The 23546-nt window shown below is 51.0% G+C and overlaps 1 protein-coding gene across 3 annotated transcripts in view; it reads right to left on the bottom strand.

Moving 5' to 3' along the window:
• Window positions 1-23546, bottom strand: part of TCF7 (transcription factor 7) — a 75774-nt gene that overhangs the window by 6364 nt on the left and 45864 nt on the right. Inside the window, exons 4-10 of one of the 3 annotated variants that reach the window (XM_049829891.1) lie at window positions 18720-18852; window positions 15509-15599; window positions 9665-9775; window positions 9215-9377; window positions 8951-9058; window positions 4909-4957; window positions 2777-2851 (exon numbers count right to left, since the gene is read on the bottom strand). In XM_049829891.1, coding sequence (XP_049685848.1) covers window positions 2777-2851; window positions 4909-4957; window positions 8951-9058; window positions 9215-9377; window positions 9665-9775; window positions 15509-15599; window positions 18720-18852 — 730 coding nt within the window. The remainder of the gene's footprint in view (window positions 1-2776; window positions 2852-4908; window positions 4958-8950; window positions 9059-9214; window positions 9378-9664; window positions 9776-15508; window positions 15600-18719; window positions 18853-23546) is intronic. The other 2 variants (XM_049829889.1, XM_049829890.1) reach the window with 2 other exon arrangements.

The following is a 23546-nucleotide window of genomic DNA, read 5'->3' on the forward strand; positions in this document are numbered from 1 at the left end:
GGAGGACCTGAATGGACCTGCAACTGTGAGAGACTCGATTCCACGCTTCCTTTCTGTGGAGCGTGACAAATAGAGCTCATCAGCTGGGGAAAGATTTACTCACAGAAAGGGTTTTTTCCAGAAAAGTACCCCTATCGGCAGCAACTCTCCTCCCCAGCCCCGCTCTTCTACCAAGAAGCCCACTGGGACCGGGAAGGTCCCGAAGACAGCAGCGCCTGGGGAGCAGGGTCCAGCCTCCCTTCGTCCCCGGAGAAGATACTCAGGTCCCCCACTTGTTCGTATGTTACGAGTTGGGGGTCTCAAAAATACAAGTCTTGCATCATCCTGGCTGTAAATGAATTTGGGCACGATTTCTCCACATCCATTCACGATTCTGCTGTTTAGTATCAAACCCAGGAATATTTAGCCTGAGTTCCAGTTGTCATCTCATACGCCCACATTATTTTAACCACTCCTAGTTAGAGAGTTAGTCCCTCGCAGTGTCTCACACTGTCTTTACATACTCTGTGTTGAGCTGGTTTTCCTTCTCTTCGTGTGACAGATCCCTCATGTCACCTGCTATGGATCCTTGAGCGTCTCAGTGTAGTTTTAAACAAAAGAGCTTTCAAGATGTCACCTTAATAGTAGCGAGGGAACAATTCCTCTGCTGGAGACGGTATTAATGATTTTACAGCTAAAACAGCTAAAAAGAACATCTTCCTCCCGCCCGGCTCCCTGCCTCGGCTGTCTCATTTGAGGAAAACAGATCAAATGGAGAACTCGCTAATGCGGGCACACACCTTTCTTTGATCTTACTAATGAAAAACTAGACAGTGTTAGAATATGTATTAACTAGTCCAGTATTAAACATGACTTTGCACTGGATGTGAACAAGAGAAGTGCTATTACTGCTGTCAGTGTCATCGTTAGCCGCGGTGACCCAATTAATGCGATATGAAACACGACAGCCCCGCTGAACTGAGTATTTAACTCGGAGGTTATTTTACACGGGCTGTAATTTCCCAGAGCAGACAAGCCCAAGGAGAAGCTGTTTCCCACAGACATCTCTGCAGTTGCTGCAGGATGGAGAGTTTCAATGACCTGTTTAAGAGGATACAAATCTATCCATCGATTCACTGGTTTGACTTAAAGTAACAGGGGAGGAAAAAAAAAAAAAAAAAAAAAAAGCAGATCTGATACTACACATTGCTGATAACAAACCGGTTAGTGAGCCCACGGCTGACCTGGCTATTACACAGCTAAAGGGATTTATCCCTCTCCCTTTAGGAACTACAGCACCCTGGAGTGGTTTACCCAGGGTGAGGGGGAGGAGGGTGAGAGCTCGGGCAGGAACACCCAGTTTTAACCAGTTAACCTCTCCTGTGGAGTGGAAATCCTCCGGTGGAAGTTGCTCTCCGCAGGTGACCAGAGCACAAATGACAGGAGCCCTTGAGCCGCCAGCAGCACGTTAGTACGGGGAATTGCAGAACAGCTGTGACTAACCAGGATTTGAGAGGCAAAGGTTAAAAAATAAAAGCATGCCAAGGTCTCCGAGCTCTTCAGCAGCCTGTGTTAATCGGGAAGCAGTGCAGAGAAGCTGAATTAAGAGAGTTCAAACGAAGGCAGAGCGAAGTTGGAGGAGCTGCCCGCAGAGCTGCAGCCATGCCCTGCGCCGCGGTACGGGGCTCTCGGCTCGGTGGCATTGCTGCCCGAGTGATGGGGGTCCACAAAAATCCCTCTCTGGACATCCAAGGTAAAGTATTAACGAGGCATTAAGGGAGCTCTGTCCAGATTCTTAATCAGCTAAAAAATACCACTTGATGACATTACCCAGTGTGTAACAGCCGAGCAGGGAGGTCTGCTGTTGCGCAGCACCCCGAGGTGCAGGATGCGGCCGCGGGGAGCAGAGCCCACCTTGGGCTCAGCCACAGGGACCTGAGCTCGGGGTGCCAGCAAGATCAGTGGCCAAGCACCGTCAGGACTCTGCAGGGCTGTGCTTTGGGTAGACGAAGTGATTTTAGTCACTTTAAGCTGCAGTAAGCACGTTAAGCAATACTTTACTTCCAGCTTTTGCTAGAGTCCTCAACGCATCGGTATAAAAGCGTGCTGTGAACCGTAGACCTCCGTCCAGGCTGGAGGCTCTCTGTGCTTCATTGCCCGGGTCCAGAAGCCCCCCAAGGAGTTTTTTTTCTGCCTGGCTGCATTTGCAGACCCCCTGAGCCAGGCAGCACTGGGTTCACACACTAAGCTTTACTATCGCCTGACCGTGTCCTCTCCCTACAAGCCCCAAGGCACAGGGTGCATGCAAACCGTCTGGCTGCTTGAGGCTGTCCCACCCCAGCCGTGGTGGGTACTGCAAAATTTCAGGGTCAAGAAGCGCTGGATCTTGAAATACACGGTTAGCCCTAGTATAAATAGGAAAAAGAAACCCATTAACTAGTCACTGCTGGCCCTAGGGTGCTATTTATGCAATAGGAAGTCTCCAACAGGGAGGAAAAAAGCCCCACATGAGGGTCACAGAGATCTCCACCCTGGAAATAAGCTTTTTAGACCAGGGAAGTCCATCAGCTGAGGAACGCATACAGCATTACACCCAAATTGCCCTGGAGGGGTAAGAAACCCAGGGTGCAGCCTGACCCTTGCAGCTCGGTCAGCAATTCCTGGCGATGCCCAGAGAAAACCCCGTCCCCGCCTGGCTGGAGCAGCCCCCGCCGGCGCTGGGACGGCTGCGGGAGGACGCACGGAGCCGAACCCGGTCGCCCAGGAGCACCCCAGCAGCGAGGAGATGCCGATACACACCTGCACGGGCCGCACCAGTCCGTTTGTTGGTTGAGGCCAAAGCGAGCTCTGCATTTCTTAGGAGAGGCAGGATCTGAACACAGAAGCATGCGTGGCGGAGAATGGGCAAGGCAGAGGCACAAAGAGGAGGAGGAGCAGGAGGAAGAAAAGAGGCAACATCATTTTAGCCACTTTAACACACGACTAACAGACTACAATCCCATTTTTTTTTTTTTACTGGAACGGTGCTGGCACCACCTCTCCTGGAAAAAAGTGATCGTTAGGCAAATATCAGTGATCACTGCTGGCAGCTGGAGAAGAAGGAGGTTTGGGAAACGGCCTCAGCTCTGGCAAATATGGGCAATTACGGGGAAATTCACGGCTCTCAAAATTTCTTAAGTTTGGAAAAGCTGCCAAATCTCAGAGGCGCTGCCTGCCTCCTGTGTCTGCATCCTTACCTGCTCCCTGCCCTTCCAGCAGCAACTAAACGGGGCTGCCAGCGAGCTCAGACTGCGCACGGAAAAGAAGAGGAGGAAAAGTTGCAGAAGCAGGCTGAAAGCAGAGTTAGCACCAAGGAGACCCAGGCCCAGGTTATTCTACTCTGCCCCCCGCCATTCCCCTTCCAGTTTTAATGGAAAAGCTGTTCTCCATGGCCTTCCCTAAAATGTTGCAGTTTTACTGTACAATTACGGGACTCACGAAGGTGAAGCCCTATTTGCTTTCAGGCACGTCGTGTTTTTTCTCTAGTGCTGTAAATGGGATTTGAACAGCACATTTCAGTGCTGGGTTCACACTCCCTCTTTCAGCCACCACCAGTGTCTCCTCTTGTGTACAACCAGCAGCTGGTTTTCAATCCGTAACAGGTGAAATGATCATTTTTGTATCACACAGACAAGACATATATATGGATATATATATACACTACATATAAGCCTAAAAGCTTATATTCCCTTATCAGTCTAGACACTGAATGAGATCAACAGTGTTAACTAAACTGAAGGTATTACTGAGGCACAGTCATGGAATTGCTTTTCATGGACAATTCGAAGGGTCCTCCAACAGCGATTCATTAAATTAATGAGAGAATCTGAACTTTATACATTATGTAGGCTGCAGGACTCTGGTTGCATGGAAGCGTAACCCACGGCAATAACACCAGAGCTGGGCTCCAATGTCCTAATCAAGAACTGACTGCCCAGATGTAGCCAGCTGTGCACCTCGGGGTCCCCAGCTCAGGTGTGGCAGGTCTTTGTGTGGGTGCACAAGGCCAGGAGAGCAACAGGCTGACCTGGCACCCTCCCTAGGGAGCATTTCTGGAGGGAGAGAGAACTGGGTGACTTAATTTCATCCAAAAGTAAATAAAAGCAATGAGCAGTAATGAACTGCTAAGCTGGAGAGCGGGAAAAGCTCTTTGTAAGTCTACAGGCAATCACAGATCGGACATATTGGAAAAAACAGGTTGTTGAACTTTATGTATACATGATGCCATAGTGGGCCAGGACAATCTCTCGATGTTTTATAACGAGTATTTAGCAGTACAGATATTATTTATTCCTGATATGGCAGCAATGCTTCAGAAACCAGCACAGGAATAGCCTTTGATGATAGGGACATGTGTGTCACCAGCTGAAATCTGTCAAAAGGGCCTTTTCTAATCAACAGTGTGGTGCAGGGAGGCAACTGGTACATACTTTTACTTTGACTTTGCTTGAACTCTAGGTTACTTTGAAATAAAAACCAAATTTGGGGTAGTCCCATGGGTGATCTTCAATCCTGTCACTGCATTTAGTCCCACAAGCAACACTGATGCATTTGAGAAGAGTTTTCTTTAATTAATGTTATCTGTAGGGCTGATGGGGACATTCACCCTGGATGTTTTGAAGAAATTAAGTTTAGTGATAGTTTATATGAAGTTACGCACTTGCCAAAAATCTAATCTTTTCAGTTTTCACACACTACCCATGTTCTAACTCAAATACGTCTATGAAAAAGTCAGAGAAATGTTTTACCACGTCTTAAAAAAAAATAAATGTGTAATTCTCTAGTTAAGCTCAGGAGAATGAAAGAAAACATGATAAAACATGACAACTGCTTCAGATCATCCCCTCTGAGCAGAAACAAAGGGACAGCCACCGAGCCGCACGCATTTACCTGAGTTGGAATCTTGCTGCTTTTCCCGTGTTCGTCTCTTCTTTTTCCCCTAGGAAATCAAAGGAAAGGCCGTTAGTCTGTGCTCCCAGGAGACCGAGGGTGCTGCGCAGGGTTTTTGGGGCTGGATCGGGTCGGCGGGGAAGGGTGCTGCCGCCCAGGTCCTCAGCTGTAACAGCCGCGGTGCTGCCGGCTCTGCCCATTCCAGGGAGAGATGAAATGAGAATCACCCCAAAGGGACTTGCTCGGGTTTATCTACGTGGGCATTCCTTTCCTTTCCCCAACTGCCCAGCCCAATGCTCCTGAGAAGAAACCTGGGAGGAACTCTCAAAGCAACCACCCAGATTTATGTTTGCACACAGGCTGATGGCCGCATTTTACACAAATTTGCTCTGGGCAAGTACCTTTTCTCAGGAATAACCCCTCCTTTCCAGTATCCCCAGATCCAGCACCACTGGCGCTTTGACTCATCCCAAAACTACTCTGCACGAGATCCATGCGTACATAGAAAAGGCAACAGAAACTCAGAGGAGACAGCAGCCGCATCCCTGCTACCACCCCCCACATCTACTAATTCTTCCTCCCACCACATTACTCCCCTGCTCTGTTTTATGAGTCCACAGCCGTGCTACAAACACAGCTGAGACCCTGACTTACGCTGCAGTCTGCACGAGAGAAATCATTAGCGGATACAAACCAGCTATAATAAACCCCATGTCTCTGCCTGCGCTGCTCAGCACCTCTGCCAACTCCTGCCAGTACTCCTCAGCCCACCCTGATGCATTTCACCTGGGAATCCCACCCATTATTACTTTAATTAATTAATTAATAGATAATTTAATTAATAGATTTAACTAGATTAATAGAATTAAACAAGTTTCACCCCATGCAGTGGAGGCAGTATGACCAACAGCTGATCCTCCTGGTGTATTCTTATTCCTCCTCCCTCTTTATGTTTCTAAAAAGCACGTAGCCCATTTTAGCACCTTCCCTGGTTCCAATATGTACTTTAATGTGGTGCCTTATACCCGAACAGAAATTGCTCTGTAATGGGTTATCAGGAGAAGAATCCCTGATTTCAAACAGGAAAGTAAGTTTTAGGAAATCCCCAGAAATGTATTTTTAAATAATACTTATCTCTCTATTTCAGTGCTTTCACAGCTCTGGACCCATCTCATTCTGTTTTCTTCCCTCACTAACAAGAAAATGTGATTATATCCCCAAACTGCCTCCGTGACTCACAATACACAACTTCCCTCATCTCCTAATGAGCTTATTAATGAGGGCACAGCGGCGCAGTGGAGCAAATCTGGCCTGTGTGGGGCAGGCATCACACAGGGCTGCCTTTGACCCATGACTTTTTATATGACTTCTTGTGGTTTGAGTGAAGGTGGAAAGCTCTGAGCTGCGGTAAGCTTTTTCTTCGGTGTGGCAGCAACTGTATTTCCTGCTCGATATCCGCATCACGTGTCGCAGAAGTGACCTACATTCCTCCTCCTCCTCAACCTCCGGAGAGAAAAGCATCTCTTGCAACAACACAAGACCCAAAGCAGCTCCTTGCTGGTGCTGGGAAAGCCAACGTGCACCTTTGGAGCCCACCAGCCGCTCTACCTTCTGGAGCAAGGAACCAGCCCTTGTCAAGACGAAGGATGCTACGGGATTGAGATTTCCATGGAGGATGCGCTTGGTCTTGGAGGAAGATGGTGCCTTGCTCTCAGCGATGCTGCTGCCCTCCAGATGTTGATGCCCTCCAGATGTGGGCCCACCGATGCTGCCGCGGTCCGGAGCCGTCCTTAGAGAAACCGGGGCAGCACCTTTGGTGCTTTGGTGCTGCCCCGGTTTCTCTAAGGACGGCTCCGGACCGCGGCAGCATCCACCACTGATCCTGGAAAGCTGCCTATGGATGCTGAGCTCCTGGTCTGTGCTTGCAAGGAGGCAGGGATATCTGTGCTGCTGCAGGAAAATGTGGGCTGGGGGCTTCCCGTAACCTCTGCTTTTTCTGCATCATCTCTGCCCTCTGGTTTTTCTGGGTTTTGGGGTGTTTTCGGTCTGTTTAAGGGTGTTTTCTCGCCCTCGGTAGAGTTTGGGCTTTCTGGAAGGAGGGCTCGAGTGAGGGTGGGCTGGATGGGTGCTTGTTGTGTGGCTTCCAGGGGAAAGAAAGTGGCTGTGAGGGCAATAATGGAGCCTTAGATCAAAGGGCAGAGCCCTCAAGTGGATGGATGGACATGTGAAGACTTACGTGTGCTTTGCTTCAGGTCTCTAATGAGCTCGTTAGGCACGCAAGATCAAAACAGTAGAGAAAGCCACTAGAAAAGACCCAGAGTGTATCCCGTGCTTCTGGGGTACTGCTACACCTATGCAACCTCATTTAACACGGTGCTGCTGAAGTGATTAATATAGCTAGGAGGAAATGAATTTTTTTTTAAGAGTAAACTTTAAATGTTCCATAAAGGAGCCCAGAGGCTTCCCAAGTGCTGGCCCTACCACCACGAGCTGCGAAGCAGCTTTGTCCCTGTGGCCAGCCCAGAAGCTGCTGCTGGTACTCCCCAGGGAGCTGGGGGGGCTCCAGGAGCCCCAGCCGTGCCAGCGTGGCTGGTCTACTGCAGGTTCTTCCAGAAAGAGCCACTATTTTAGATGTAGAGTCAAGTCAGCTCTCTATAAAAAAAACAAAGCATGGGTTTTTCTCTGCTCATGCCTCCGGGATCGGTTTGGCATCGATTGCTGCAGCAGCGTACCTCAATACAGCCAAAACCAGGGGAGGTCAAGGCTGGAGCTTCCCTTCTCTCCCTTGTACACAGGGAAAGCTCTTCTGGCTGTGGGAATGCATGATCCCAACCCTCAGCATGTTTCAGGGCCCTCTGCACTAGTTAATTTTTATTGCTGAGAACCACTGCTATTTGCTGCATGGCTCAGCTGCTCCACTCAGCAGCCACCGCCTGGTTTGGAGGATTTTTTTTTTCCTTTTTTCAATCTGGAAAGGTTGGTTTTTTTTCATAACAGCAACCTTGGTTGGGAAACAGGCTCACCAAAGAGCTGGATTGAGCTCACAAGCTCGCAGAGCGAGCAGTGCTATTGTCTGCATTTGCTCAAATTGCTCATATTGCATTTGAATCCTTTGAACGTGGTGTCCTTGATTTGATCGGGGTCCTCTAATAATGATTGGTCCAGCTGGGATCAACATCCCTGAAGGACAGACAGAAACTCCATGACTGTCATCCTGTGAGCGCTGCTTACATGCCCTGCAATACATGGGGCTGCTGCTTGGGATGCAACCCCACGGAGAGTCCTAAACTGGACCTGAACAGCCTGCGAGACCGAGGTTTGCACTACAACTCATACAAAGCAGCTTACGCTTTCCTATCTTGACTTTTAAAAAATTATTTCCCATTATTATTATGGCTCAGGCAGACACCCTGCGCTAGCTTTAAACCCACAGACCCGAGTCAGCAGCCTGCAATTTGGCAAGTCCCCCCAAACCTGCAGCATGTGCCCGGGCTCAGCATCACATGCCCAGAGCTACGGAGCCTGCAGTCCCCAGTCCCATGATTTAAAGCTAATAAAAGAAGCTCTACCGCAAAGCAAAGGCTGCAGGTGCCCGTTCAGCCCCCCTGGCCATCCCACCCCGAGTTTTTCCTCCCGTATCTCTGGCCCATGCTCTGGTCCCACTGGGCTGATGTCTCAGCTGCTGCCCAAGATGCACAAAGCAGCAGGTTTCCAAAAACTGTATTTCCAAAGATCATCCCCATAATTTAAAAGTTACTCTTCCTTTCTACTTGTATGTACTTGGACAATAAGTAAAGTAAGTAAACTTACAATAAGTAAACAAAAGGTTGTGGTAGCTGGGGAGCTATAACATTCAAGCTATAGATAGGCAGTGAGCCAAGACGATGTTCAAAATACTCCTAAAATGTGAATTTCTAGAGCTATCGTGCCATCAGGAACAGCATTACCAGGTGGGATGTTTGGCAAACACCAGTTGTCAGCCCCCCCGGATCGTTTCTGGCCATGCCATGGGGAGGGGGTCCGTGTCGCTGCAGCCACTCACATAGTTGTCTCTGGCAGACCAGCCGGGGTAGAGCTGCATGTGGAGCTGCCGTTCCTTCCGAGCCAGTTCGTAGTACTTGGCCTGCTCCTCCCGGGACAGTGCGTGCCACTGCAAGGAGAAACACGGCGGTGAGACGTGGCCCCGCGCATTTAAAGGATAAAAGAACCTGGTTTTGAAAGCATATGCTTGTTACATGCTTAAGAGCAGCTGCAAGGACAGGGATGCTGCACCGGGACGATGGTGCTGAGCCCCAAGTACTCTTACCCTTCTTCCCAAGATCTGGTTGATAGCGGCGCTCTCTTTCAGGGTGCATTCGGCAATGACTTTCGCCCGCATTTCTTTCATATACAACATGAAAGCGTTCAGGGGCTTCTTGATAGTGGGCTTCTTGGCTTCCTTCTCTCTCTTTGGTTCTGGTTGAGGTTTCCTTGGTGGGAGCAAAGGAGGAGCTGTCAGCATCAGAGCCACCCGCCAGCCTGGCTGCCTGGTGGCACCAAGCTCAGCAGAAGACTCGACACCAAACCCAACCGACGGCACGAGCGGGTGACGGGCCCGAGATCTGCACCGCGGATGCGCGCCGTTGCCTGATGCAGGCAGAGCTCGGTGTTCATCCATCATCCCCCCCGCCCATGCAAGCATTAATAGCGGTAAGTGAAAAAATGGGCATTAAGGCACTAACGCTCTTGAGGAGCCCTGCCCGCGCTTCCAACTTACATGTTTCGGTCATAGTGCTCCATCTCTTGCTTGCCGGAGTGGGGCACGATGGCGGGGTGCGGGATGCCGGTGGTGTGCATGCCGGAGCCCAGCATCAGCGGGTGAGTGAACCTGCAACAGAGAGCGGATGAGCCGTGCCGGGAGGGCTGCGCCGGGGATGCTCGGGATGCTCGGGATGCTCAGGCAAGCTGGAGCGGCGCATCTGACGAGACGGCACTGATGTGGCAGAAGCAGACGGTAAGCGGAGGACACGGAAAGCAAACCTGTGGGTGCTGGCAGGCTGGCATGGGGCAGGCGGTGCCCACCACCCGTGGATCACCCCTGCCACGCCGGCAGCGGGCACGGCCGGCCGAGCCGCGGGCACGTGGGTGGAAAGGGTCCGGGTGCCAGTGCGAGCAAACCAGCCTGCAGCGGGAGCCAGCCCGACCGAGATTTCAGTGGTTTCAGCTACTCGGATCTCTGTTGTTGCGGTATCTTATTAGCACCGCAGAAAGGAACAACAAACTCGAGCCAGGGCTTGGACGGGAGAGATTAAGACCACCCTGCACCTTTCCTTTAACAGAAACAGCCTAAGTCTGAACATGAACCAAACTGCAACTCTAGGAGGTGCACCTTGCCTAAGCAATGCGCTCCACCAACACGGGACTGAGATCACGAGAGGTCTCGCTAGCTTTCAGGCTTCATTAGCTCTCTCGAGAGTTTTAGAGGGTAAAGCCAGCGCAGTCAGCTTTGCCAAGCTTGCCACTTTATGACTGCAGCTTGAGATGGCAGAATTGCCCATGGGAGATGAACAGTTCATTAGATATGCTGGCACGAAAAGAAAAGCTGTTTAATTTAATCCACCAGCACAGTCTGATCCTTATCTGACCAGGTGTACTTTCTCGGCTGCAGCAGCGCTGCAAAGTCCGCCCCAAAATCCTGCGCGCAGGAGCTCCTGTGCCGGGTTTGGGGAGGCTGCCGAGCCTCCGCGGGGAACCGTTAGCTCCTCTCTCGCCTTCGCCTTTGCGGCCGGGCAAAGCAATGCCTCGGCGAGCAAGGAGGGCTGGCAGCGCTCCCTCGCCTCTGCTGCGGGGCTAAGGCTTTGCACGGATCGAGGGCTGCACGGATGGAGGGTTGCACGGACCGAGGTTTTTTGCATGGCTGAGGGCTTGCGTGGGTAAGGGTTTGCATGGTTTTCCTACGGGAAACCTCCGCAAATGGCTTTTCGGGACGACACGAAGCAGAAGTGAAAGCTGGTGCGTGAGCACACGCAGCGTGCACAGGCGTCCTCGCTGGAGCCACGGGGGCTTCGCCCACCGGCGTGCCCGGAGGGGCTGGGCTCTGTGATTTCCATCCACAGGGGTTGTATTTTGCTCACCGGGACATCACTGGGATCTGGGTATATTTACAGAGAGCAAAATTTGGTCCTGGGTGACCATAAACTTGCATTATGGATGGTCCAGGGCTGTGCTAACGTGGCTCAACCCGCTTGGTATTTAAGGCAGGTCGTGCCGCAGGGCCAGGTCCTCGTGGGGAGAAGCAGGGCAGCGATGTGGCCGGCTCCTGCCGACCCTTTCCCGTGTGCAGGGTCCGGCCCGCGGCCATGCCAGCCCCGCGCTGCCCGACGACGGGATGGGGGAGGCAGAAGCTACGCTTACATCTCAGAAAACTAACTTGTGCCGATGGGAGGACAGCAAACCGCTGCCCGCTGCCTGTCCTGCTTTTAAGGCTGAGACCAAGTAAAACAGATCAGTCTCTGCAGAGCAAAACCCAGCGGTGGTGGCGGCAGGGGTATATTCGGGATTAGGGTTAGAGACAAGGAGCAAAATCCTGAGCGATGGATTTCACCCCGTTTTCCCAATGCTGAGCTGAAGGCAGGGGTTTCTGGCTTTGTTTTGACTTCTGCTGATTAAAACCCAATCCTTGGGCATCCTCCTGGGATGCTTGATATTTCCCTGAGCACCCTTTGGACCAGACGCTGCCTAAAAGCGCCTTCTCTTCCCACGGCTGCCCCGGGGAAGGTGTGTGGCCGTCCCTGGGTGGCTGCGGTCTGCTGCAAGCTCCTACCGCACAAACTGCAAGCTGCGAGACCAGCCGAGCTGCTGCCCTGTCTCACACAGCTCATACTCACCTGGAGAAAGAAGCCCCAGCAGAAAGCGCTGACGAATACGGCTGTCTAAATCCACATGACGGGAGCGGATAGACAGACTGGCTCTGCCTGGGATCGGGAAGAAAGAGTCTATAAAGTATCCACAGCTACGTGGTATGTCCTAAAGATATCCTTTGCTAAGAGGACTCAGACCACCGACGACCCAGGAGCTCTGCCTGGTGGGATGCTCGGGGTGGCCCCTGGGCTCAAGGGGCAGTGCGGGACTTGGACTTTTATTTTGGGAGAAGCTGGGCCTCCCTGCAAAGGTTGGATCCAACTCTGACCCCCCCCCCCGCCTCCATCTCCGGTGTTGAGCAACACCGCAGATCTGAGTTTATCCTGTTAAAAACGCAAAATGCGGAGGTGTGCTGAAAAACGAGGAGACGTTGCTATTGCACAGAAGAAGTTGCTTAAAAGAGCATAATTCGACCAAAAAAACAAAGCCTGGTCAGAGTCTCTGTCTGTGCGGTGCACAAGAGGCTGCACGGTTGCAAGCTGCACTGGGAGGATGCCCAAGCACGGGAACCTCTCCGTGTCTGGAGAGAAAGCACCTACTCTGCCCTTGTATGTGCTTCAGAAATGCTCTGATTTCCCCAGCGCATCGTTTTAAGGATGCCCATCATTTTTAAACAAGCAAAAAGCTCGGTTCTACATTTCTTTTGAAAGTTGTTTCATACTGGGGACTAGGCATGTACCAGACCTGGAGCTGAAAATTATTTTTGAGATAGTAAAATAACTATGCAGGAAGTTCCTCATTGTTCCCAGCAAGGGAAACCCCCCCGTTTTCATATGGAGAAAGCTCAAAAATACCTTGGCTTGTTCTGCAAACCCACCAAAAGATGATCCCAGCCTAAAACTGCACATAGAAACCGAGGTGCCCAAGGAGGGCACGATGGGGTGCGTAAACCCATGCCGATGCTCGTGCTCCTCCGGCCAGGCTGCACAGAGCTGTGCCTAAGACCAGCACTGGCTATTTTCAGCTCTAATAAGTGAAAAAAAAGAAAGAAAAAAAAAAAAAGCCCATTATCATTAAGTGTAGTGCCCTGTGAAGGACTGAGCTCCTGGATGCCAGGGATTTTTCAGGGCTAAAGACAGTTTCTGCCCTGAAGAGGAATAACGACAGTGCTGCGGCAGTCAGGCCCTTGAGCCGTGCTGGGGAGGAAGGAGGTTTCTGTTTCTGCCGCTCAGGGAGCTGCTGTGTCTCGGCTTGACCGAAATCTGCAGGATCTCTGTAGGAAAGGCAGCCGAGGCGGCGGGGCTCTGTTTACACCCTGCCAGGCAGAAGCCCTCTCCCACCCCTTAGATGTCGGCGGGTATAAACACACCAACAAACAGCCAAGTGCTACCGCACATCGGGAAACCGAAACAACCTTTGAAGTTGAAGGCGGCTGCCCCAGGGCCGAGAAAACACTCGGAGCTAATCCAGAAGCGACATGCGTTACTGCAGAGGCTGAGATATTGGGATAGAAAAGGAGCCGGGCGCTCGCAGCTTCATTCAAAGTGATTCTGACGTGCAAATTAATGCAATTGCAAAATCAGTCCCTGATGGTTGGGAATGCATGATTACAGCCTCTGTCGCCCAGTGATGGGAAGGCGGCTTGGAAAAAAAGGCATGGGACGGCCATGGAGCAGGTGAGCGACACGGTTTGCAGGCTCCCGGCTGATGTTTGCTGCCAGGCTCCCGTGAGCAAAACTCACTCGACTGGACTCTTGGAGGCTTTTATCCGACTGTCATCCCAGCTAATTACAAAGAGAGTGATTGCAGCTCCTCCTCCCAAAGTGCTCGGTGAGAACAAAGTCCGTTTCTGCCCAGCTCCTGCCTGCCGGCTCGCGAAGCCGCTTCCCGCGCGTGGCTGCACCGGCTCGGCGGCATCGGCACAAGCATCCCTGGCACCACCGTTCCCGGCACACGGTCCCTGCTGCCCGCTGCCTCCTGCACCGGGGTCGATGCTGCCAGGAACCTGCCGGGCTTCGGTGCTTCTGCACCCACCCGCGCTGATGTGCTGAGCCTCGGCTGAGGACTGGGCACTTCGGGAGTGGTTTTGGGACTCTTCCCGTAAATTTTGGGAGGGCAAAAGGATGAGCAAAGGCTCCATTACAGACACACGCGCTTCGAGGTGCTGCTCGCTGCTCCGTCGGCTTTACCATATCCTTTCCCATATCTGCTCTATTAGTCACTAATGGACGCGTCTGACGAGGTTGCTTGAGGATGCCAAACCCCGCAGATGCTGGAGCAGCTCTCAGCAACGCAAACTCCCTCTGCCACCAACCGACCGACAAACCGTCTGCGCAAACCAGACTTCTTTCCCTCCGCACACCCAGGGCTGCCCTTCACAGCATCCCACCCCAAGAGTGGACCTTGCATTTGGCAAACAGGCTCCTTTCTCACCCCCAACTCTCTCTTTCATGTTATAGCACAGTCACCCCAGTACTTGTTTTTCATGAGGATGAATCACATCATATGAGGAGTTAAATCATCACCCAAGAGTAGCAGATTTAGCACAGAAGGCAAAATGTAATCTCTTTGAAGCCAAACTTGGTATCAAAGGCCTCAGCCTCTGTTTCCTTGTGGTTAAGTATCTGGAACGTGAAATTCATAAACAAAACAAAACAAAAAGCTAACATTTTACTTTGTGTTTTAATACGCTTCACCTCTCCCATTTTGCAATATATTCTTGTACCTGGCGGTCTCTGCCGGGCTTTGCTGGGGTTTTATCAGCCGGCACCAGGGAGGATCTGGCTGCCTGCCCCCACCATCACCCTCCCTGCACTCTCTGCCCGTCCCGGCCGCCCCAACCCGCTGCCTGCAGCCATCAGCCTCCCCGCAAGCCTCTGCAAGGTCCCTGCATCACCCACGGGGATTAAAAATTAATCTGAAGAGTGACGATGCCCACACGGCACCACCCGCCAGACCTGCTCCCTCGGCGTGCTTACAATCACAGTGACAAAAGCCAGTGGCAATGACCACGGAGCACATACCGGTGTATTTTTAACTTGTGTCCCTGGGGCAGGTTGCCCAACAGGCTCTGCTTTGTGGGATGCTGCTCAGCGCTGGCCCATGCAGGAGGGACATTTTGGGAGTGCTCCAGCTCGCAGTCCCTCCTTCCCTGTCCCCCCGGGGGACGTGGGTGCCACCGAGCCGGCTGTGCTGTAGCCAGGCTGCGGGTACCGGGGTTGTTTGCTGGGCAAGGTCTCTACCACAGTGTATTTTTTCCCTGTGTGTCAGACCCCGAGAAGCACCATGGCCCGGTGGATGGAGCATCCCATTAGATTACGCCACGCTGGCGGCACACTCGGGGAAAGCACTGTTTGTGCCAAAAGCCCCAGCGAGGGAGAAAATTACCTCCTACTCAAAAAGAAAGGCTTTTCTTGTGATTAGAAGAGGCAGGTAGGAAGCTCTCCCTGGGTTTCCTAATCTGCAGAGGCAGCTAGATGCAAGGCAGGAGACAGTTTTGAATGGGGCAGGTTGTAACTCCGCTCCAGGAATGCCCCAGCCAGGACAAAGTCTTCAGCCTCTCCGCAGATCTGCTCCCCATCTCTAAAACAGAGCTAAATCCTCCTCCTCATCCCACAGCACACAGGAGGGATGAAGCCAGGACGAAAGCACCACGGAGGTTATGGAGAACGGCTGCGCGCGGTTTGTTCAATAAACCGTCCCCCCGTACAGAGCGGCTGGTGGGCCGGGGGCTGCGCGGGGCTGAGCCCTCCACACTCACCATCCCATCGACGGCGTGATCTGTCCGACTCCACCGGGAGGGAGGGGGTAGAAACCGGGGATGTCTGAGGTCTGGGAAGGACGGTGCACCCCTGGGAGAAGGGAGAAGGAGATGAGTTAGACCCAGCACCGCGTTCCCCGGCTGACCCGGACCGCTCCCGACCCCCTGGCTGCTCCATCTACGGGCACTTGTGGGCAGCAGGGAATGTATGTGAAATAGCTGTCTGCAAGTGGCAGGATATTATTATTATTGCCCTTTTTATTGCTCTGGTTCTCTCTCTGGGGATGTGGTGGGTCGTCCTCGTTGCTGCAGAATCACAAACACTCATGGAACGGGGTGGGGAAGGCAGCTTGCTCCTGCACAAGCATCATCCCTGCTCTGTGCCACCCTGAGGCCAAGCAGCAACTTGCTTTGGTAAGGATTTGACGGACTCTGGGAATCCCTCTGCCCTTCCCAGAGAGCCTGTTCAGATACACAATTGATGGTCAAAGCCTTTCCTACACGCCCTTCTCATCAGTCATCCCCAGGACCCCCCATGAGCGGCCAGCGGGGATGCTCGAGCAGGCATCTCTGCTATCTCGATTTTAAACAATTTGAGTCCCCGTTCAAAGCAATTGTTTCGCGGGCTCGCTGGGTGCCAAGGAATGGCAGAGGTGGGTATGGTGCCAGCTGGGAATTCACCCTTTGCACGGGGAATCCCTACGTGCTCTTCAAAGCTGCTGGCAAGAGTGGAATGGCCAGAGGAGACAGCCACAGCATCTATCCATTTCTATCTGGACTTGGAAACAGCCCGCGGAGCCTGGGGCTGCGGGTGGGACTTAGACAACCACAGTACTGCTGGCAAAAGCAGCCTCTAGCTGACCCCCGGCATGGAAAACTGGAGGGGAGCTGGGGCTGAGCTCTGCCGCAGCATCGTGTGATGCTGACTGCTAACGAACCTCAGACAAAAAATCGTGTACAGAGATTGTCCAGCAGCTGTCCTGGGCAATAAATACATTGAATAAATTGGTGATTAGGTGCAAGCAGTTTGCAAACACAGAAGTCTGGATTATTCTTCTAAGTGTTATTAAAAATAAATTATTAATTAGGAATGACACCAACAGATTCTAAAGATCTTATTAGGAGTTAGCTAAAATAAATATATGACTGAGCTGAAAGGAATATATAACTTAGTATGAGAATTTACCTACAGCTGTGCTCAAATGGGATGCAGCAGCCCGCTGAAGGTCAAACAAAACCAGCATCTGCGTTAGGCAGCTGCCAGGATTCGGACCTCCAACAATACGAGTTGCGTAAGCCAGAGCACCAGTTATTCTTGCTGGCCCAGTGGTTGGGGCACCAGCCACTGACTCAGAAGATCCTGCTTGTACTTCCTTGTCTGCGTGTCCTTGGGCTACTGTGAAATACTTTAAAGGGATGCTGTGAGAATGAGTGCGACGGTGACTCTCAAGCGCTTACACTAGGTGATAATGGGAGATATTTCAGTGATGAAAATAGAGATGGGACACATCCAGAATGAACAGGGAAGGGAACCCTTGCCCCAGCAGCATAGGGATGGGGGATGCAAAGTTGATCACAGCTGCACCACTGAGGCAGGTCGCAGCTGAAGACAACCGTCTGAACCTCTCCATAAATAGGACCTGAGGGGTCTGTGGGATGGACAGACTCCCCCTGCCTCCGATGTAAATGTACAGGCTAATTGGGAAGGGGTAGACTGGAAAGTGCCTGCACTGAGGGTGCAGGTGGGTGTGCGGCCAGAGGACAGCTTCCCAGAATTACTGACCCACTGCAGAGATGAATGCTTGTGCTAATCGTAGCCTCCATGGAGGGATATAACCAGCTCATCCCTTGGGTGAGCTGCTCCTGTATTGCTTAAGGCTTTCCAGGCTAACAGCGCGTCCCTGGAGGCAGCTCATGGGAAGGGGCTTTTGTGCTCTGCAAAGCATCTGCAAAGGCAGCGTGAAGGAAGGTGTGTTGGGTCACCGTCCCAGGAGACTTAGAAATCTGCACGCTTCCTCTCGAGAGTCGGAAATCTGCTATTAGCTGAGCTTTTAATAGGTTTATTTTGTTAACTCTTCACATTTTTCTGCTGAGTTTATTATGCTCTGATGGCTGACGAGCCATGTGCTGGCTGGAAGAAAACCAGGATGTGCCTGGGAGTCTTTTACACAGGACCTAAATCCTCTCCATCAGCATCCCTGATGAGTCCAGAACGTGGCCTCTGGGTTCAGACCAGGGATAATTCAGCACATCCTCCCGCCAAGAGCATCCTCAATATCCCATCATTTTAGCAATGATGTTAACTTGGTGAAGCCAATGTCTCCGGGACAGTTTGGATCACTCTTGGATGAAGGCCTTTGCCCAAATCAAACAGCTGGTTTTGTGCCTCTGTTTTTGCACTGGTTTCTGGGCTGTGATGGACCCTGAATCCCTTCCTGAATGTAGTTTGACACAAAATTGTGAATTTGCTTTCTTTCACGTGAAATCAAGACCGGGTTTGTGTAAAAACCTGGGTAATCTGAACAGACGTTGAAAGATTCTGTTGCACTAACGTAAAGTTGACGAAAGTTTGATTTTATACTCAGCTTGCCAGTAATCCATGAAGAATGATGGGCTGGGGTGAATTCCTGTGTACAGACCTGAATTTTACAGTTCAGGGTTTAACCTCTACCTACTGTACTTTCCTCTGTAGCCTCACGAGCTAATTGACGTGTCCTGGACTCACACAGGAACCCAAAGAGCCAAACCGTGTGACAACCACGTACCATGTGGCTATGGACACACACATATAACAATCCAGTTAGCTATCAGACACCGATCCTATTTAGTCAAAATATTTCCTGTTTCAAGCATTTATTTTCTCAAAATGACAACCTGACAACAGTCTGGGTATGAGTCAAAGGAAAGATTACTTTCCATTTTCTGGTTGACTCTTACGCATCACCTTGCAGGCTCTGGTCTGGTCTCAAGCTACAGGACAGCTTGCACAGAGAATTGAGCATACTTGATCAGCGGGGTTGGCACTTTTGATATCAAACTCCTCTTGACCAGGATTACAAAGCATTGCCCATAAGCTAAATAAACGCCTACTGCTAAGCGATGGCCCAGTTGACCAAAGTTCTTGACTTTTGCCATTGATTTGAGACCCTGATCTCAGTGGTCTCCAGCACTGTCCCCCTCCCACCACGCAGATCCCCAGCGGTGCCATTACCTTGTTTCTGGTTGATGTCGGCGGGCAAGTGAGGCGAGTGGGAGCCGTGGCTGAAATGGTCGTTGCTGTAAGGGATGAGCGGGGTGAGCGGGTGGACTCCGTGGGATGGCTGCACGACGGGAACTTTGTTGGACTGCAAGACACAAGGAGGGCGAGGGCTCAGAAGTTGTCGGGCTCCGTGAGCAACAAGGGCTGGTGCCCTTTGCAGTCCCGTCATTGCAAGATAGGCTGGGAATTACTAAAAGTCCCCAGTGCCTCTCAAGGGCAAGGCAGAAAATGCCCTTGCCTACTTAAATAAACACTACAGCGATCTGCAAGAAAAATCCATAAACCAAGCAGCAACAACAGCTGGAGACGATTGCACGGGTAGGTGGAAACCAGCCCAAATCAACACGAAGTTTTCGAAATTCAGAAGAACTTTTTTTCATTCATTTCCAGTATCTTTTATTCCAGGATGAATGCTACAAGCGTGTTACCCAATGCACCGCTCTTGTTTTCTGCCTTGTGCTACCACAGGGTCTAAATCTGGACTTTCACATCCTGCACATTCACTCTGAAAGCCACGCTTGGGCTTTCCTAACCGGGGCTCTCAAGCAGGGAGAGCCATGCTGAGGGCAATGCCTTTGAAAACATGACATGGTCACCAGTGAGCCCTCGGGCTGAAATCCCCCTCGGTCCCAGCGCCAGTGCTCGGAGAAGGACCAGAGGGAGCTGAGGCAGCACTGGGGATGCAACAAACACAGGAAAATGTAAAAAAGAAAAATTCGATCTCCTCTTGCAGCTACTCCTGGTTACGCACGGCGAGGCCATCGGAGCCCAACATCTTTGTAAAAGGCGCTTTTTTGTGAAGGCAACTGGGAGTACTTCTGCGTGTTGGAGCAGAGAGAGGGGAACCTGTTCAAAAGAGCTGTAAGGAAAACACACACACACACACACGCTGCCGTCTACCGCCAGCCTCCTCGCCTCGAGCATCTCAAGCTGCTCCCTACATGCCCGGTTTCGCCCATGGTTGCCTTTAAACCCAAAATGACTTCGCCTTGGTGGTGGAATGTTAGGATTTGTCCCAGATAAATCCAGAAAGAGAAAAAGGACTGACAGCACCCCAAAATGGGGAGAAAATGAGAACGGACCAGGTAAGACAGCTCTCCAGGGGCTAGGAGCCAGGTATTGCTAGCCAGACCTGTCGTGTCCCACCAGGACATCTACAGATGATTTGGTGCGTGACTTCTGACAAGTCATTTGTGATCTCTGGACTTGATTCACTGGTGCCTTTCACTTTGGTAATGATTTTGCTGAGGCAGAGCGAGCACGGAACGCCAGTCAGCTTTGGTGGAGGTGGTGCAGCCGGAGCCGATGGCTCTGGAGGAGCTGTCCTGGACCTCTCCCTGCCACTCCGACCTGCTTGCACAGCAGCCCGAGAGCCCTGGGCAAGTCCTGTGTTTTGCATCGCTGCTCCGAGGAGGAAACCCATGGAGCGGAAAGGAAAACAGACCGATGGAGATGCCGCTTTACATCTGCCTTTCCCACAAAGGTTTGCTCATGCAAATAAAACCCAAGAGGCATGCAGGTTTGCATTTAAGAATGAATGAAAACCCTAATTCCCGATGCTTACCAGGTGTAGATTTACTGCGTACAGTGGGATACTGGGAATGTAACCCCCCCCTCCCCAGCACAAACTGGTGTGGTACAGGTGTTCCTGTCCCGCAGCAGGGCCATGGGCTATGTGGTTTTCCCATTGAGAGCAGGGCTGGCTCCTGCTTAGTTAAACACACGTTTGGAGCTCTGAGCTTTTACTGTTCTTGCCCATGAAATGAGATAAGAATAGGTTTTCAGTGATATTTCTAAAATTAGCTACGGTTTAGTTTATTTAAGAGGCAGAAAGCCTAAATTAGGGATATGCAGTTCTACGCGTACATTTTAACATGACACTGGAGCAGAACGAACTCGATGCTGAGCTGTTTTAAAAACCTCAACCTAAGCACTTCTGCTGTTCCAAGCGGGGCAGATCTCTCCTTCCCATTTGCACTGATCCAAAGCACAGCACCATCCACCAGCCAGCCTCGCTGCCTGACGACTGTTAACAGCTTTTGAAGCAATGACAGAAGACACAGACCACTACAAAGGCAGTTGAACAGTCCTGATGCTGATCCACAGGATACCTCAACAGTGAAAAGCACAGAGCACGTGTGGTTACAGCAAAGGCAGAGTCTGTCCTTCTTCCCCATCAAAGCAGAACATGGTAGCTTGGTGGTACAGGTTGCAGCTCAGTTACTCAGATTTTCCATCAGTTCAGATGGGAAACAAGATCTTGCGCCAGTAAGAGGAGCTGGCCTTCCCCATGTCCCTTCTACATTTGCACTTCCTTCACTCAAAAACTTTTCTCCTACTCTTTAAAGTCATAAAAAGCTGGTGAGGAAGGGTGCTCAGAGAGGAGGCTATTCTACAAATTTCTCCACGAGGCTATTCATCCCCCTTCCGCTTCCTCCATTAGGGAGTTTTTGGTACAGGAACCTGTCTCCCAGATTGAACCAACCAAAGGAAGAAGGAAACATCGCAAAAAGGTCTGGAGAAACAGAGAAGACCCCTTCAGTGTTGATCCCCAGTTGAAACACCGCAGCTGCTAATGGTCACGGCCCATGGCCGTGTCTGCAGCTCCTGGTCTTCACCAGATGTGCTGTGGCTGCCGCACGCGTCTTTGCTGTGAAATCATACCTCGTTTATAGAAACCTACACGCCAGAGAAAAGGTATCAATTCCTCTTTGTTACAAGGTCTAGACTTAGTTCCTGCAAATCAGCTGCAGAGCATGAACTTTGAGGAGGCTTTTCAAAGCCAGAACTTATCAGCTGACAATGTCTTACGCCATAAAATTAACCTGATGTAAATGTTTTGTGCCGAGCGGACTGATTTAACAGGAGGGCAGTTGGTTTGGTCTCCTCTCGGCAGGTCCCCTGGGAGGATGTGGGGTGGTGCTGGTCGGGACATCACGGGGATGTGCTGCGGTTTGGTGAAGCATCTTATCGCGTCTCCTCCCGACAGCCGCGTTTCAATACAGCTCAGAGCAGCGGTGACGGAGCTGCTGCCTACCCACCCACCCAAAATAACGCAGCTCGTGCCCAGCGTCATGACCCCAACCCCAAGTCAACCCAAGTCACCTCCCATCCTTCGGCAGCCGTGGGGGGACACGAAAGGGCTCTGAGGACAGTTTTGCCTCACCTCTGCCAGCACAGCCCTTTGAGGGCAGGTTGGGGAATGAGCTGTGCAGCCACGACCTCGCTACAGAAATGAAGAGACGCATTTACAGCAACACCAGAATGGTATTTCCAGAGGGGACGGAGCAGCAGAATGGGTTTTGCAAGCCCAGAGGGCCTTTTTCCCTCTCAAATTTGCTAAATCGCAACTCTCCCGAGTGCCCACCTCCCCGGCGAGCGGTGCCTGCTCGGCGCTGGGGCGAGCACCGACGCCGCAGTGCATTGAATCGGCCCCCACCAACCTCGATGAAAATAATTAAAAAGCCTGACTGTGAGGGAAGAAGCTCCCGCTTTGAAGCCAAAAAGTGACTTTAATAACTAGAGGTAATTGGATGAGCAAAGAGAAAACACGGTCACATTAATTATTAAGAAAGACTAATTGTTGGCAAGGCAAAATTAGAAGACCTCACTGCTCACGCACGGGTGTCTGATTGCGATAGGAGCTCGAGGCTATCTAGAAAACTCTCCTTTCGCTGAGCACACACAGACCCAGCAGGTCTTTCACGCGAGGATCACCGTCGCGATCAGAGCTGCAGTGTTATTTGGCTCCGAAGTGCCGGACCAGGAACAGCATCCCTCGCCTTTGCTCCCATCCCACATTACACAAGGGGGTAATGCAGCGTGCTCCGGCCACGGGCAGCCGCGGGATTATACAAGCTGCTGGGAAGGTGCTGGTTGATCGAACCATAAATTAGGGGTTTTTAAACAAAATGTGGGTTTTTCATTAGAAAACGGTGACAGATTGTAATCAAACATTGTCTGGAAAGCACCTCGTGTTAGCAAGTATTTTGACTCATTTTTTAAAGACTGATCTATTTAGTCGTGACATGCTAAAAATGAGTAGTTTTACTTTGCTGGCTTGACAAAGGATTTTTCTTTTAAACTTTAAAGCTAATCTTAGCAAAATGTAGCACGGAAGGTCAAAAGTCAAACTTTGAGCGAAATGATCAAACCAAAAAATTTCCATGGCTGGCGAAACTCTTTGGGTTTTTAGCTCTGTGAAAACATTAGCAAAAATTGTAAAGAATGTTTTCTGCTTGGATCAGTTTAGGAAAAGAAACAAATAAAAAAAAAAAGAAGTGAATGTTTTGCAACCTGTGAAAACTATTCTTTGCTACAATTGAAAGCAGCTATTAAAAGCAGCAGTGGTCACACCAAGCAGCCTGGGTGGCTGCTGGGGATCCCAGCATCCCACCCGTGCTGGGCTCCACCGCTGCTTCTATGGACGGGAATTTTTTTCATTAATTTTCTGGTAAAAGGCAATTCATAACTAAAATAAAGTAGCTTAATTCTACCGCCCCTTCCAACACTTGGTACCCAATTTAGTGAAAAATGTTTTGGAACATTTCATGATGGCTGCGCCAAGCACCCAGGATCAGTCCTCGTAGAGGGTGGTCGGAGCTGTGTACCCGACCTGCACCATGGCGAGTTGTTTAATACATTAAAGGAGAAGAGTAAACCTGTCTGCCACAATTCAGGTTACATCAACCGAATACAGGAGCTCATCTTACAAGGCTGATCTTGATCTGCCCTGTTGCACACAGGCACAAACCAGCCTTCCCAGGAATAACTCCTTTT

Source organism: Accipiter gentilis, chromosome 26 (assembly GCF_929443795.1).
Source record: "Accipiter gentilis chromosome 26, bAccGen1.1, whole genome shotgun sequence".
NCBI classification, from domain to species: Eukaryota; Metazoa; Chordata; class Aves; order Accipitriformes; family Accipitridae; genus Astur; species Astur gentilis.